Below are 15,887 nucleotides of genomic sequence, written 5' to 3'. Positions count from 1 at the left end.
GAGGGCTTTAAATAAATCAAGTGCTGCTTCACCATAATGCATGGTATTTCAGCAATTACTGGATATCTGCTTGTACCAACCAAAAAATGAAAAAAAGAGAAAGTTCTTCCCAGCAACAAGAGACCCAAGTTCAAGATTTAAGCGTGACCTTTTCTTCCTCGTAGTGCACTGGGTCACCCAACTCTATATTCCTGAACTGATTGCGCAGCTACCCTCTAGCCACGTTCAGTTTTCAAATAGGCATTCTAAAGAAAAGCAAAGCCCATTTTAAATCTACATTAATGAATAAAGATTAGGCAAATAAAAGTGCTTATTTAAATATCAACACATTAAGTTATTTTCTAAGCTAATAAAATATATAATTGTAATAATTACAGCATTAATTATACAACTGAATTTAGATCTACCATAGAAAGATGTCAGAGACATGCCTTAAGAGATGCCTCTTAGTCATTTCCATGTCATCCTGAGTAGCTTTTACGAGGTCTACGCTTAAGAGACTGAAATACTAAAACACAGCTACGGATAATAAACAGGGAAATGGAGAAGTGGTTTCCAATGGTATTTTTTAGTAGGAAATAGATTTTGGCATCACAGTAATGTAGCCTGTGGATGGCTACCGGTCATCCTGCTTTCTCAACAGTCTCTATGTGTCTGTAAGTATTTGCTTCCCAAAGGTGTAATAAGTAATGTGGCCCAATTAAATGGTCTATCTTACTATGAAAATTTATTTCAAATACAATTTGTAACCTGCTTCCTCTAGGAAGTTTGGAAGGACTCTAGGCAGGAAGAAGCCTGGGCCAGAATTACTGCTTTTTCTGCCTGGATTTCTTCATGCTTGAGGTGTACCAGGGGAAATAATAAAATATGTCGGTGCTTTCTTTCCCAGACCTAGCCAGCTCTTGGTATTACAAAACCTAAAGGTACTCAATAATGGAAAACTGATACAAAATGTTTCAGGTCTGACACCCATATATGAACTACACAAAATTCTGAGAAGCCTGCAGTCATTAATTTTTGTGATTACACCGATAATAGCATTACTAAACATTATTAAAAAATTAGGATTTCAAAGCAAAAAAAAAAAAAGGCTTCGTAAAGCACTAGCCAATAAAAGAAAAACTCATAAATTGAGTTTTGCATTTTTGTAGGGGAAGGGTTAGGGAGAGGACAACCTGGAACAGAAATACTATCATCAGAATCAATAAGCCAACCTAAGACAAGTGAAAAGACTTAACAGGAATCAAATGATAAAGCTTCATTTTAATATGAGACAGCCAAGTATAATTTATTGTACAGATAAAGAGTTTGAGAGGATCCCATAAAAACAATTGCCTGCACGATGCCAGTTATTTCCAGGCACACATTTAATGCAGTTCAGCAGGGGCTGAGTCCCTTTCAAAAAGTTTTGATTGCAAATTCCACCTTAATGAAAGGTTCAGGCCGTAAACAGCTGTATTGCAGTGTTGGGTACCCTTCTGAGAACCTTCAGGGCTGGGAGAACCCTGCTGCAACCAGCTGCTCCTCCAGCATCCGCAGGAACCACTAGCCCTACCTCTGCCCAGAGACAAGTCCCAGCCACTAACCAAAGACTCTGCCCCCACAAATTCCATCTGCCTCATCGCAAAGCAATGTATAGGGGCCGGCTGCCAAAACTAGTTCACAATTAGCGCTTTGATGATTTAAGAAAGCCTGTTGCCCCCCAAGCCCTGGTTGCTCACACAGCAGTGTTTAAGGCCAGCCTGCAGGCTGTGCTCACTGCTGTTTCATACACCACGTGGAGTTCCCTGATCACAAGGGAAGTAAACTTGTAACTCGTGATCCCCTGGCCCGTAACCAAACTACAAAGCGATCAAGCAGGCAAGTTTCTTGACACAGGCAGCAGGAAATACATCAGGCCAGTGCTGTTATTAACCCTCAACTACTGCTAAATTCAGCCAGTCATCTAGCAACTAATGGCAAGGAAGAGAGGGGAAAGGGGAAAAAAAAAATCAGAAAAAACTACTGCAAATAATACTGGCATTTTAATATAAACAATATCAATATTAGTACCAAGATATGCTTAAAAGAGCTAGTATACTTGTCTTGTAACAGGATAACATGATAAATGGCTTACTTAGGCAAAGTCCTAATAATTTCTCTTCATCACAAGGGGCACATGGGTTATGAAGATCTGCCCCAAACTGAAGATGATTCAGCTGCCACATCAAAACACGGCAGCTTCATGGAAGAAGCTCCAATGCAGATATCTCTGTGTCAAGTTTCTTTCTCTCTTTCCCTTATATTCCCTACTTATTTTCAGGGCAAAGACCACAGCAGTTTTTGCACCTCTGTGGGCATCTAGTCAAAATCATACTACAGGCAGACAAATGTTAGCAGTATCTCCAGATTTCAAGGTGACTTTCAATGACTTCTGTTCATTATGTCACTTACCCAGTCCTCCACAAGACTTTCTGGTGATCGTCCGCAAAGAGGAGGGAGAAGAGCATGTAAAAGCACTGTTACATCAAATATAAGTCAACAAGGGAAGTTTTAGAAAAATGCCCATTACAGATGTGCAAAATGTGTTTGGTCTTTTTCCAAGTTCATCTTTAAGCTCCTTCCTTTAAGGTCTTCAATGGAAGCTTCAGTTATTTAAATAGTGGCTTTTTATTAATCTGGTCTGTATTATTCAGACACTACAGCATTTCATTATAGTTTATCTCGTTAGAAAATCATGATGATATGTTTCCCATTAAACTGATACTATGGGAATCAGTTGTGATTACCATAATACCTGTCAGACATGACTCCAAAAAGAGAACAGAAAGAACAAGACATGTTTCAGCTGGGGAGTGGGAGGGGAAAACCAAAAAGGACAGGACAGATAGTGCAATCAGCTTTCCCAAACAGTGTTTCAAAAGACCACTTCAGCAAACCTCCAAGGCTGCGTGGACCAGGACACAGGCACTACCTCAACTGCCTGCGGAGCATCTCTGTGTCAAAATGGAAAGACAGTCTGTAAAATATACTCTCGGAAATTCACTTAACTGTAGACATCTAATGGAACATCTATTGGAGAAGGATTATACTGGAGAGCAGATGCGATTTTGTTTTTCATCTACTCAGAAACATAGTCTGAGCACTTGTAAAAGCAACTCAACCATGCTCAATGGCTTTTCTTTTCAGCAAAGTGCCTGCTGCTTCTTATATTCACATTTTAGGCACAACGTTACGGATGTCCTATTTTATCGCTCTGCTTGTTCACTACCCAGGTGTATTTCTGGGGTCACAAAGTGAAAGTGTGAGGGTTGTTTAATGACCAGGAAAATTCAAGGTAGATTTAACTGAAAAACAAGTACAAAGTGTGTCACAGAAAGAACTTGGCTTTTTCTTGTAGCTTCGTAACATACTAACTGTACATTTGCCCTGATGTCCTATTGAATTACACAGACCAGGAACACTTTCCTTTGTTTGAGTAACTCTTAAAAGGGGAACATTCAATTCAACTGTATGCTTTAAAAAGTCAAACAAAAACCCTCCTACACAAGAAATTCTTTGTTACTTTCCGTAACTACAGGAAAAGTAAAGTTGGTGCAATCTGAAATATCACACAATTTCTCTTTCCCATCCAGAGGTTTTTGTTTAAGTTTGTGGTTTTGTTTTTTTAACTTCTTCAATGCTTATCAAATTATTTTGTAGAAAGTACATGTTTTTAAAATGTGATTCCATATCCAGGTGCAGTTAAAAACATAAACCTAATGGTCTGTATATAAAGCATCTTCATTACCCTTTGGATTAAAGTAATTTTTTCCATAAACTTCAATAACAAGTAGTTTCAACATAATATCGGCTGAGACCTAAAATCAGAACAAGTCAAGCAATCTGATTTAGTCACAAGATTTTGGGAATCCACTGTGGCTTGAGTCACCGGTAGGTACTACACGATCACACTGTCTAAAAGTCACAGTTGTCTCCACAGCAGGGCAATAGCTCAGCGCGACCCCGTGCTGTTAGCTGATATGGCTACAAACCCATAATTCAATGGCTGAAGCCATGTTTACACTAATATAGTCTAAAAGTTAACAACTACACATTGTACATCAAGCAGCACAACTGCAACAGGAGGTCCTTCAGACTTGGTTTGAGAGGAGGTTCCTAGGTGGATCCTCTGATAGCTGGTAAGGGCTGCAGCCTCCCCCTCATTCCGGAGAGCTCTGCAGACTCTTTTGCAGCCTCCCATTTTCTCTGAACAACACATCTTCGTTACCTTTGAGACCTCTACCAAGCCGTCAAACCTGGCTGACATCAGCCAACAGACTCAAAAACTGCTGGATGAGACTGGACTGGCTGACAGACGGGCTGCGCAATCTCTCGAGTTTCAACTCAAGAAACCAGACAAGAAAACAGCAGAAACAATTCCTGGGGACTGAAGTTAAAAGAAACAGCTTTCTATGGATACGATTGTGATTGTGTCTCAGGAAAAGAAAGGAACTGTGCACATACTTGGTACTTTAAAAGAGAGTTTTGTCATAAAGCACATTTTATGTGGGCACAAGGGTTTCTGCGGTCAATGTAATCTTAATAATTAGCTAGCGCAGACTTATAATAATATCCACATTCCCTTTTGTGATACCAGTTTTAGAAACAGCATCGGCAAACTGTGCAAACAGTTAAATGATAGACTTCTGCTACTCCCAGAACTTTCTTCACAGCAGCTGAAACCGGAATAATAAAGCTAGCGACAGAGAATGCAGAAAAGGGGAATCTTGCACATCTCATGAAACAGAAATATTCCCTTAGTTTATATACTAGCACACACACATCAATTCTTGTATGAAGGGCAACCTAGATTAAATGCCTTTAGCCATAACAATAAATTTTACCAACAATACTGAAAGGCAGTAGTTTAATCTACAGCAGTAAGGCTCTTCTGGAAAATAAACATACAGGTATCCTTGTGCTGTCTTATGTCAAATGATACCTAGCTTTTGGGGGGAAACTACGCACGCTCATCGTAACACGAACAAACTGGTCACTACGTGAAATCGTGTACCTGACCCGCTTTTTGTATTTGTATTTTTAGTAATATTATAGGTAGATTTCACCTCCCAACAACTCAGATCAGGTCTGGTAGGTAGCTACATAAGCAAATTTTTAAATCATCAGCAACAGCTAACTTAAAAAAGAGTTACTGTATCCACATATGCCACGGTCAATGATTGCATAATAATCTGAATAATATTTAAGCTTTAATTAGCAGATTACGTCAACAGCAATTTTTCTGCTTTGCCTGCATAGAGGAGCATCAGACCAGGCTCACTAATGGTCTTACTAGTAGGAACTAGTCCCTTATAGCTAAGTTTTAATACAGCCACACCTGAACCCCCTTGTAGACATTTTTGATGTCAGCCTTAAGAAAATGTAGCAAATGCCCACCTTTGGCAGAAGCAACATAAAATATAACCTCAGACACAACCAAGTTGATTTGAAAGACATTCTAGAATTCTGTTGTAATTATTATGACACTATGAAGTTTCTCTAGGACTCTTGGATTTTAGTCCACATGATATTTTTGCTTTTAATATCTCATTTCGTCTCATTTGTTATTTTGCTCCTGCTATTCCAAGTCATAAAGACTATATCAACTTAACCTCTTGTGTACAGCAAATCGTGATTCAAAGAAATCAGATTGTTTCCCTGCAGTGCCCTTGTCTTTTGGGGCAGAGGGTACCCTAGTTAGAAATTTATTTTAAAAAATTGTGCCTGATCTTACAGATCTTTTAGCCCCTCAAGTAATCCATAAGGCTGTTGTTCTGCCATTCTTTTTTTCTACTGAGACACATACAAGCAATCTGGACTGAACAACAAATGACCGCAGTTATCTAAGTACGAGTATCTTTCAAACGTATAAGCATACAGAAGAATGATGGGCGTGCTCCAGGTTTCTGTATCTCCCTACTGCTTTGCATTTACAATATAAACTCTTTGGAGAAGAGTCATCATAAAGCCAATATTTGAAGTGTCTGAGTCTTCAACAATAACTTCAGTCCATCAGCAATTAAGATGCCAAGTGCCATATACGCCCTCTTTCTGTTAGATAACTCTAAAAAACCCTCTCTCAATAAATAACCCTGGGTTTGTATTCATAGCTACTGCAAAATAGAGGACTTTGCTCTTCAGTCAGCTGTTCTTACCAACAATACCTGCCTTTCAGATACTCAGACTTCTAAGAGTCTTCAAGTCCAAGAGCTCAATTCGGTTAAAACAGCTGAGTGCTAATCCCATTTATTTCAAAACTGGTTTTAATTTCAAATAAACAAAGCCTGAGAAACCAACAGACTCACCTTTCTCTTGCTTTGTTTCATCAGGAAAGCTACAATACAGAGAGAGACTCATTACCTTTTTCTCTGCTGGTCTCAGGTAGCTCTCAACAAAAAGCAAAGTATTTTATTGTTCATTATTTTAGCGATATAACACTCATAGGTAAGCTGGCAATGTGTTTGATAATACTGAAATAAATGAACTAGGAAACACTATTCTAAAGCTAGGTTTTTAAGTTCAAAATGCTTAAGATCATAAAGTTTTGGGGATTAGAAATTGTAAATGAGGCTGGTTTAAGTTGCCCCACACGTGCCCACGCTGCCACTGCGCTCCAGCCTCACCGGCACTGGAAGGTCTTTGTTCTTCAATGCTAGGAGAGGGACAGACAAAACAAGGTAGCGATTGTGACAAATCCCACAGGCCTGAAAAGCTTTTGAAGCATTTGCATTAAAGCACTACAAAAGGACAGAAAAATAAGCACATGTAAACAGAGGCTATATGTGGGCTTCCTGATCTCTGGTGGTTTATACAAGATTAACTGCCAGCCCCAGCCATTAACTCTTCAGTTAATGGAAAGCCAGTATTTTGCTGAAACTCCTCAGAGCTCTTTCTGCAGCCGTCAAGCCTGCTCCAGTTTTGCTGCTCACCAACACAAGGATAAAGCTTTGCACTCGGGACTCTCCCTCCCCGATACATCTTGCTTGAGACATGAAAATGGCAAGATCCCATTTTAAAGACTGCATTACCCCGTGTATTCTCTCCCCCGTGTACAAAGCTCTGCAAAAACCACCACAGAGGAGGTTGGAGGTAGAACAGCAAGCACAGGAGCTACTCAGAAGTCACCCAGGTCTAGCCTCACCTTCCCATTCAAGTAAGATCGTTTCTTGTAATGACTTTCTTCAAAGGAATTAGCTCTTCCCAACTACTTGGGCTTTCATTCCCCTTGGGAGACTCTTCCACAACCTGCACTATCTCATTAGCCGTAATTCCTTAGATACTGTTTAACTCGATCCATTATTAGCTTCATTCCATTACTCTCAAGATATTATGAAGGAGCCATAACTAAATATTTAATTCCTCTTTTCAACATTTAAGCCCTGCAAGTATTTCTAGATTTGCATCTCCTGATCTATTCCGGTAGTCATAACACAGAGTACACATTTAGCTCAATATTTTTGAATCGATGATTCCAGTCATTTCTGTTGATCTTTTCAAACATAATTCAGATAATGGCATTCCAGAAACCGGACTTTACAAGACATTGACCCAGGGGCTCACTGGGGGAAGCACCAGCCACAGCTTCAGTGTTTGGATCTACAATGCATTTGCAAAAAAAGAACTGCACTGTGATTGTAGCACGCTCCTAAATTCAAATTCATCACTTCTAAGCAGAAAAACTTCAAAGATTAACCACAGAGGGAAAGGGCATAGAAAGAAGAGGAAAACAAGCCACTGATGTTCAAAGACCATGGACTTTAGCACAGGTGAGAAACTCTAAAGAAAAAAAAAACACACCAGAGAGTGCTGGCATTCTCTATTGCTTGTACCCCTAAGTTTCAGCTTGCTTCAGTGCTGCTGACATTTGCTATTGTGGAAAAGCCTAAGGAGAGTCCAACAAGTTTTTCTAGAATAACCTGACCTGTGGCATCCAAATTCCCAGCCAACTATCAACCTTGGTGTTGGCTTCTCTATTTGGCGTTAACTTCTCATTTCAGCAAAGGCCATACTCTCATTAGACCCCGCTCCTTAACACAGCTGTCCAGTACTGCATTTTACCACCCCTTAGGAAACACACAGCCAGAGCGTTCAAGATTTAAACTCTTCAGAAGAGCGACAATTCTGCTTCACATTTGCAATGTTCTTAAACTACTGAGTAAAATAACTTTGGCACTTTTCCCCCCGCCTCATGGCTGCTGCTTCTTCCATTCCTACATAACCAGGCCTGAACTATTTATCTACTACTTATTACCCTTATGCCAAAAAAAACCCTAAAACCCAACCATCTCCCATGCTACTATATTCATTATAAGATTTCTATCACCTCTTACTTATTCTTGCCACTGACAACCAAGACTTTTCTGTAAGCCCACTGTGGTCTTCTCTGTTTTTTTCTAGTCCTTACAAATTTGAGTCAGTGCTCTGCTGTGAGCAAGCTGTCGTTTCTACTTCATTTGCTTCAACAGCAAGTTCTCCAGCCTTTCCTCAATTTTCAAGTGGTCTGCTTGCAGCCTTGTAACACAGCTTACTACATCCCTTTCTCAAATATACGATCTCCACAGATACCATTTAAACGAGCCTCACAATACGTAGCACCCATGTTTCCTAGCAAACACTGCTAGCTCAGTTGCATCTTCATTCCAGAACTACAGACAGCAATAACGACAGCCAAAAACTACCACCACTGAGACTTATATTATCTTTGAGGGCATTTTTAAGTAATTACAAATGTTTATGTCACAATTTATTGTTGGTACCCATGCTCAAAGAACACACATTCAATGCATTTAACAAGCAAAGCCTTCCCTAGCACTGGTCAGGTACCACCAAAAACAGGGACCAACAGCCCCTTCAGAACAGGGACACCTCTTTTTTTGTACCAACCTCTCCTTTCCTTTCTCTCAAAGTCCCACACATTAAACCATCAGGTAACATGGCCATACAATGATCACTTCATTTCACCTCTATGGAAACAGGGATCAGATGCTACACTTCTTTCTCACAACTGAACAAGTACCAGATTTTTGTGCTCTCTTATGTCTGGCAGCCTCACTGTGCAGAGCTGCCAAGGCGAAATGAATGAAGCAGCCCACTGCTCTTAACCCCACTTGAGAACCTAGCCATATCCACTGGGAATCCTCAAGACGTTGCCAATCATAACCCATCTGTCAAGCACATCTTATCGTAGAATCATAGAACGGTTTGGGTTGGAAGGCACATTAAAGCCCACCTAGTTCCAAACCCCTGCCGTGGGCAGGGACACCCTCCACTAGACGAGGTTGCCTTCCAGGGACGGGACATCCACAACTTCTCTGGGCAACCTGTTCCAGTGCCTCACCACCCTCAGAGTGAAGAATTTGCTCCTAATATCTAATCTAAATCTACCCTCTTTCAGCTTAAACCCATTACCCCTCATCCTGTAACTACATGCCCTTGTGAACAGTACCTCTCCAGCTTTCTTGTGGGCTCCCTTTAAGTACTGGAAGGCCACAATAAGGTCTCCTCGGAGCCTTCTCTTCTCCAGGCTGAACAACCCCAACTCCCTCAGCCTGTCCTCATAGGAGAGATGCTCCAGCCCTCTGATCATCTTCATGGGCCTCCTCTGGACTCGCTCCAACAGCTCCACATCCTTCTTGTACTGAGGACCCCAGAGCTGGAAGCAGTGCTCCAGGTGGGGTCTTGAGAGAGCAGAGTAGAGGGGCAGAATCACCTCCCTCGACCCACTGGTCATCTTCATTCAGGTCAGTCAAAAGGTAGTGATTATTAAGGAGAGATGACATGTATGTCATCATGCTTACCCCTCTGGTCCTCCCTGTACTAAGGGACCTGTCCTGAGGAGGTGAGCATGACCATGTTGATGAATTAAAACTCTACTTCTCTTGAAGAGGTGAGAGACAATAAATAGAAAATAAAACAATTTCTTCATGTACCTTACAAAACCAAACACACTTTCAACTTTGGACTTCAAGTTCTCTTAGTATCACCTTTACATGATCCAAGAACTCAGATCAGAGTCTACACCTTTATGCATTGGTCCAACACCAAGAACAGAAGTACCATGCTGATGAAGGGCTGCATGTATGTGAACACTTTTCCAATGGAAAAATCTGCTGGAGGTCATTACAAAGGTTCAAGGTTTTGGACACAAAATATGGCAAGGTAAAAAAGCTACACTCAGAACAGTTAGTTTATCTTGCCAAGTCAGCATCAAAGCAGATTTTTATTGGATTCAGACTCACCCATGGATAAAGAAAGAGGCAAGAGAAACATACACTCACCCCAGACACATCAGAGCCTCACCAATCCTTACAGATCTTCCAACTTCTTTTTATAGTAGAGAAATTACACATGATTATAAATCAAGTCACAAGCACCATTATTAAAACAGAAGTTAAAGAGTTAACATAAGAAATAGTAAACCCAGCTTGCTGATAAATGGCTTATCCTCATCAGTCACGTAGTTCAGAAAGTGACAGTATTGCAACACTTTGCCATATTTAAGCTCCAAGTTAGGTTTCTGCTATCACTCCAGACACCTCTTAAGAGCAACAACCAACAATCAGTGCTCAGAAATAGATGCAGCAAAAATTTCATCATGCACTTCAGAGACAAATGTGATCTTAAACTACAGGTATCCTTGCTTGTAATTACTCCATCTTTTCTCACTCTACCTGTGTTACACTGATGTTATACATATTTTGTCAAAACACTCTATAAATTCATGAAAATGAAAAATATACACAGTAACCATATTTTAGACACAGCAATCCATCATGAGACACCAATTCATTCCCCTCTTCCCTGCATTGGAAATTCTATAATATATTCTCCATGTATTTCTTTTGCTTCTCAATTCTAAAAAGCAGGGATAGTTAATTATAACTTTCATGCTCTCAGTAAGCTCCTACCTAAATCACTTGTAAACATTCAAAATGGAAATTAAGATTTCAGCTGGCTCTTCACTATTTACTTGCTTATCTCTTTTTGCTGCTACAAAAACACTCTAGTCACATGTTCCTTGTAAAATGAAACAGCTTATTTTACATCTCTGCCCTTTGCATTGCCATATTAATTTGAGCTGTTGAAAACTCTGCTATTGATACTAAGGCTTGGATTGTGCAAGCAGTTCTTTTTAAAGTTAATATAACGTTGGTCCTAAACTTCCCAAAGCACTCTGACTCCAACTCTGCACGCAGAGGAGTTACTTAGGCTTACAAGCATAACCAAGAGGCGTAATAACGTAAAACCAAGAAGGCCAGCCTTAGGTCTAATGAATAATCATGCAAAATGTATCTGTGGATTAAAGTATCAGCATGGCTTCTAATCCAAACAAATCCCAGAGTCACACAAAAGCCTTCTATAAGTAATAAAACATATTTTCTCTGTCTCCCCACTATCAAACATAAAAGCTTTCAATCTTCATGCGGTCATTACGAATGACTGTATAACTACGTAGAGCACTACGGCCACTGACACGCATTTCTGCCATCCCCACCAGTCATTTCTGTTTGGAGAGTAAATCTAAGGAGTTTATGCATGCAAGGCTAAAAATTGATCATTTAAAAATCAAATCAAATTGCAATTTCTATTTCATTATATTGGAAATACAAGCAGAGCTGTGGGAAAGTCTACACAGTTCATTTAAATAAACTTTTAAAAAACACCGAGAGCACTGGATAAGCACAGGGAAGATTAACTTACTACAGTGCAAAGCCACATTCTGGTGTCAGCTGCATCTTCCACAGCTAAGGACATCGTATGACCCTCATTTAGTTTGTTCAACCAGTTAAATACAATAATTAGTTCATGCAAGTGCAAAAAACAGATCAAAAGGGTTAAAAATCAGAAAAAGCTTGTTTTCCTCTATCACTTCATGAATTGAAAGCCAAACAGAACAGAGCTATGAGGTGTAAGAAATTGAGGGACGCAAGAATTAGTGATAGTATCTGAAAGAATCAAGTTGATATTTCCTTTATTAAATAGCAAAACATTTTTTCTTAATTAGCATCCTTTAGATGGTTTTAGTTAACTGACAAAAAGTATAAAAGTTTTTTTTTCCTTAACACTAATTGAATTCTAGTTTCCATGCAGAGAAAACATGACATAAAAGGGAAGTAAGAAAAGATTACCCCCTCATTCTTCTTAAAAGACAGATGAACAAAAAGCAGAGTATTTACTTGAACTGTGCAGATGCAGTGCATAGTACAAAACAGAGAGCCAGAATTAGGTTAGGCTTAACAGGATCCCAAATACCTCGCACTATGCAGAAGACAGTGACTAGTAACCAGTAACCCAAAGTCGTCTGTTTAGTAAGTGATCAGAAGAGTGCTTCAAAGCCAATTTCACTTCTCTATAATCCCATTATTTTGCCCAGGAAACAGCCATTCTGAGGAATGACGTGATCTTGATGAGAAACTGCATTTTGTGGGACCTGATATAGGATTGTCCAGTCAAGTCCTCCACATTATAAGACAATAAATGAATGCTTCTAGTGACCGTTTTGGGAAATGAACCTTAGAACTAATGGTGACCAAAACCATTAACTTGCCAGAGCAAAATACATCAACCACCCAAGCTCACCTCCCTGCAGATTTTTCCTCGATGAAGAAAACCTAGTCTTCTTCCATCTGGCAGGTTTTTAGCCACTTTACAGAAACATTAAAATACAAGCACAGACCAAAAGGCTGTCATTGCAATTTGGTACTGAATTAGGGAAAACAACAGATAGATGGAGACTTACCAAGTAACTGAACTTTCTAAGCTCCCACTCACAACTGCTTTCAAAGCAGTAACTATAAAGCCATTAGACATCATTTTTATTACGTTATCCAGAGATATAGTCAAAAACCTCTAGTGTAACCTCTGTAACACAATTTGGGATGTTAACTACTTTAAGAAGAGTGGTCAAGGGCTTTGACAACAGCACTGAAATGAACAAATTCCTTCCAGGTCAAGTCAGAGAATGAGAAGACTAAAAATAAATCACAGCAGAAGAAAAAAAAACCAGACTAAAGTTTGTCATCTAAGCAATGGAACAGCAAGTAATCCTTAAAGAACAACCCCCTCCCTATCACATGATTCATTCCAAGATCCACGTTCATGACTTATTACACAATTAGCACTCCTATGACACCACACAGTGCAACTGCTCCATAATGCAGGAGTCTTACCAATAACCATTCATTAACTCTGTCTTCTCTAATTAAAAATGACGCATGAAATAAACTGCGTTATATGATTAAGCTTCGAACAAACCAAAGCAAATTTAGAGACACACACGAAATTAAATTTAACTCTACACAGTATCATGTTAAATATTTTGAAAATAAGCGTGCAGAATGAACACCCGATTGGAAAGTTCCTTTGAACAGGCAGAAAGGTCCTTCCTCTGTAAAACTCTGCAGCAACCCATACAGGGGAAGGGAGCACAGCTGAGAGCACACACGTACAAGGGAAAGCAATATAAGCAAAATCTGATTGCTGCTCATGGTTTATGGTTCACCATACCTTCACAATTGCAAAAGGAAAAGCTACTGGATCCTCTAAAGCTTAGGATCTCAGTTTTACAATACACAGCACACGAGGCCGGCACTGACTGAAGAAGAGGAACACCACCAACCCCAGCACCGCTCCCCGGCTGCAGTACTGGGTGCCGCAGGGAACAGCCACCACACCTCTGAAAAATAAGACTTAGAAGCAACATCCCATGGCATTGAATCCAGCGTCCTGATAATGTTTTATAAACATCAAGCACCATCCCATAAACAGCAAGGTTTTAACCTGAACTGGAAGGGTCTTCATAGTTTGCTTATTTCCATAGTCAGACACTTATTAGTTTTCAGAACAAGTTTATTCACAGCCTAGCTGTTGCCACTCAGCACTCCATGTCAAAGGCGATGTCAATCATACCAGGCCTCTGCCTGCCCTGCTCTTAGGCTCTTTCTTTTCCATCATATCACAATTTTCATCCTTTTCTAGGTATGTTCTGATCTAGCCCCATGTATATTCTAGACATGAGGTCCAGAGTCATTGTCTGTAATATTCTTTTGCCACAACACTTGCAAACTTCTGCTCACACTTCATCAGTCGGTGTTTCCACTGCCTATCACAATTACCACCCCTTTTCCCTTCTGCCATATGCTTTCCATTTCCCTCTCTTCTGTCTCTTAGCAGATGACAGTTCTGGTCTGCAAACAAAACTTCTCTATGCTACTGAAACACTACAAATAACAAGTCTTAGCAATACTTTAAAGACCTGTGCTACATGTTGTCAGAGATTCTCAAAGAAAAAGTGAAGTATATATATAGAATTACTTTAAAAATTTATAAAAAACATATGGTTACATTTGGGGGCTGGGGGAAGCAGGAGGGTGTGACAAGATTATTCACCAACCCTCACCTGACCCTGACTCAGCTCCATCAAACTGCCTATACTACTTGAAACCAACCTGCAGTATTTTCCCCTTCCAACCTTCATCAACTTTATTTTCATAAGGCTTGCTTTTCCCCCACTGAAAATGACAAGATATCAACTGAGTTTCAGAACTTGGCAAATTATTTTTTTTAAATACCTGAATCAGATCAAGCGAAAGGAAAGGTGGGAGACTGATTGGCTGCCTATGTTTTTAAAATACTTTTTAACTGGCTACATCATTCCATAACAGAGGAAGAAGTAAGAACACTGCTAGTAGAATCTGATCATTTTCTACATATGGTTCTTAAATTATATCATTAAAAGTTAACCCTATCGTGCATATTATGCACTTATTTCACCAAAGAAAACTGTTTATTTCCTGGACACATCTCAGAAAATGGGTGATAAGGAATTTGTCAGTACAGTAAATGGGGCGGACTGCCTCTTTTATACTTCGAGCTTAAGTAGCCTACTAATAACCTTTACCATAATGGCTCCTCCACAAAAGCTAGTGTTACAAATGCACTGGACAACAATCTCTCTCCTTCAAGTAGGTACAAGGGGTTGCAGTTTCTAGATGAAGTAGCTTGCTTTCACATTCTAGAAGCCTGGTTGTACACCCTTGGCAGGGCCTTGCCTCTCGATACTTTCTTATCTTCACCAAAGTAACCTTTTCGTCATTATAAAAGGATCAGACAAATCAACGTTTAAGACCGTGACAGACTGAACTTTCCGGGAAAGGCCCCAGCACAAGGAGGGAGCCACTTCCCAGCCTGCTGGGGAGGAGAAGCGCTCCCAGCTGCCGCTCCCGTCACACGGAGCCGCTCAGCCGAGCGCCAAGAAACCCCTGAAGCCCCAGGCAGACCTCCCCCTCAACCTCCACCGCGGCAATGGCTGTCACCGCCCGCACAGGTGGGACACGAAGTTTCACCGCACTCTCTCTGTGAGCTCCGTGACCGGCGGCGGCTGAGGGGCTGCATCTCTGCGCCCAGGGCCGCGCAGCCCCACAGGAGCGGGGTGCGGGAAAGGCCGTGGCGACCCCGCCGCCGGGCCGCACTCACCTGCGGTTCATGGGCCGCACTCGCACGGCCACCTTCACCGAAGCCATGGCTCATCCCCGCCGGGCCGCCTGGGCCCGCACTTGCTCCAGCTGCCGCCGGCCTGGCCTGCCCCTCGCCGCCGACCCGCGCCCCGCCCGCCCGCCGGGGCCGAGCGCAGGCCGCCCCCCAGCCTAGGCCATGTCGCTATGGCAACCCCCGCCCGCCCCGCGCCGCGCCGCGTCCTCCCCCCAGCCCGGGCGGCTATGGGGGCAGCGGAGGGACAAACAACGTCGTAAGGCGTTGCCCCTCCCGGCCGGGCGGCCCCGCCCTCAGCCGCGGTGGGGGAGGAAGAGGAGGAGGAGGAGGAGGAGGAGGAAGGTCGGGGGGGGGGAGGGCTTGGGGAGCAGGGGTGC

The 15,887-nt window shown here is 41.4% G+C and overlaps 1 protein-coding gene across 8 annotated transcripts in view; it reads right to left on the bottom strand.

Annotated features, from left to right (window-relative positions):
• Nucleotides 1-15,680, bottom strand: part of KIF16B (kinesin family member 16B) — a 142,291-nt gene extending 126,611 nt beyond the window's left edge. For all 8 annotated transcript variants that reach the window (XM_054820489.1, XM_054820490.1, XM_054820491.1 and 5 more), the window contains exon 1: nt 15,496-15,680. In XM_054820489.1, the coding sequence (XP_054676464.1) occupies nt 15,496-15,542 (47 nt within the window). In that variant the 5' untranslated portion in view covers nt 15,543-15,680. The remainder of the gene's footprint in view (nt 1-15,495) is intronic.
• Nucleotides 15,681-15,887: the final 207 nt, after the last annotated feature.

The sequence above is a fragment of the Grus americana genome, chromosome 3, assembly GCF_028858705.1.
Source record: "Grus americana isolate bGruAme1 chromosome 3, bGruAme1.mat, whole genome shotgun sequence".
Classification (NCBI taxonomy): Eukaryota; Metazoa; Chordata; class Aves; order Gruiformes; family Gruidae; genus Grus; species Grus americana.
This window is presented reverse-complemented; position numbering and strand designations above follow the sequence as displayed.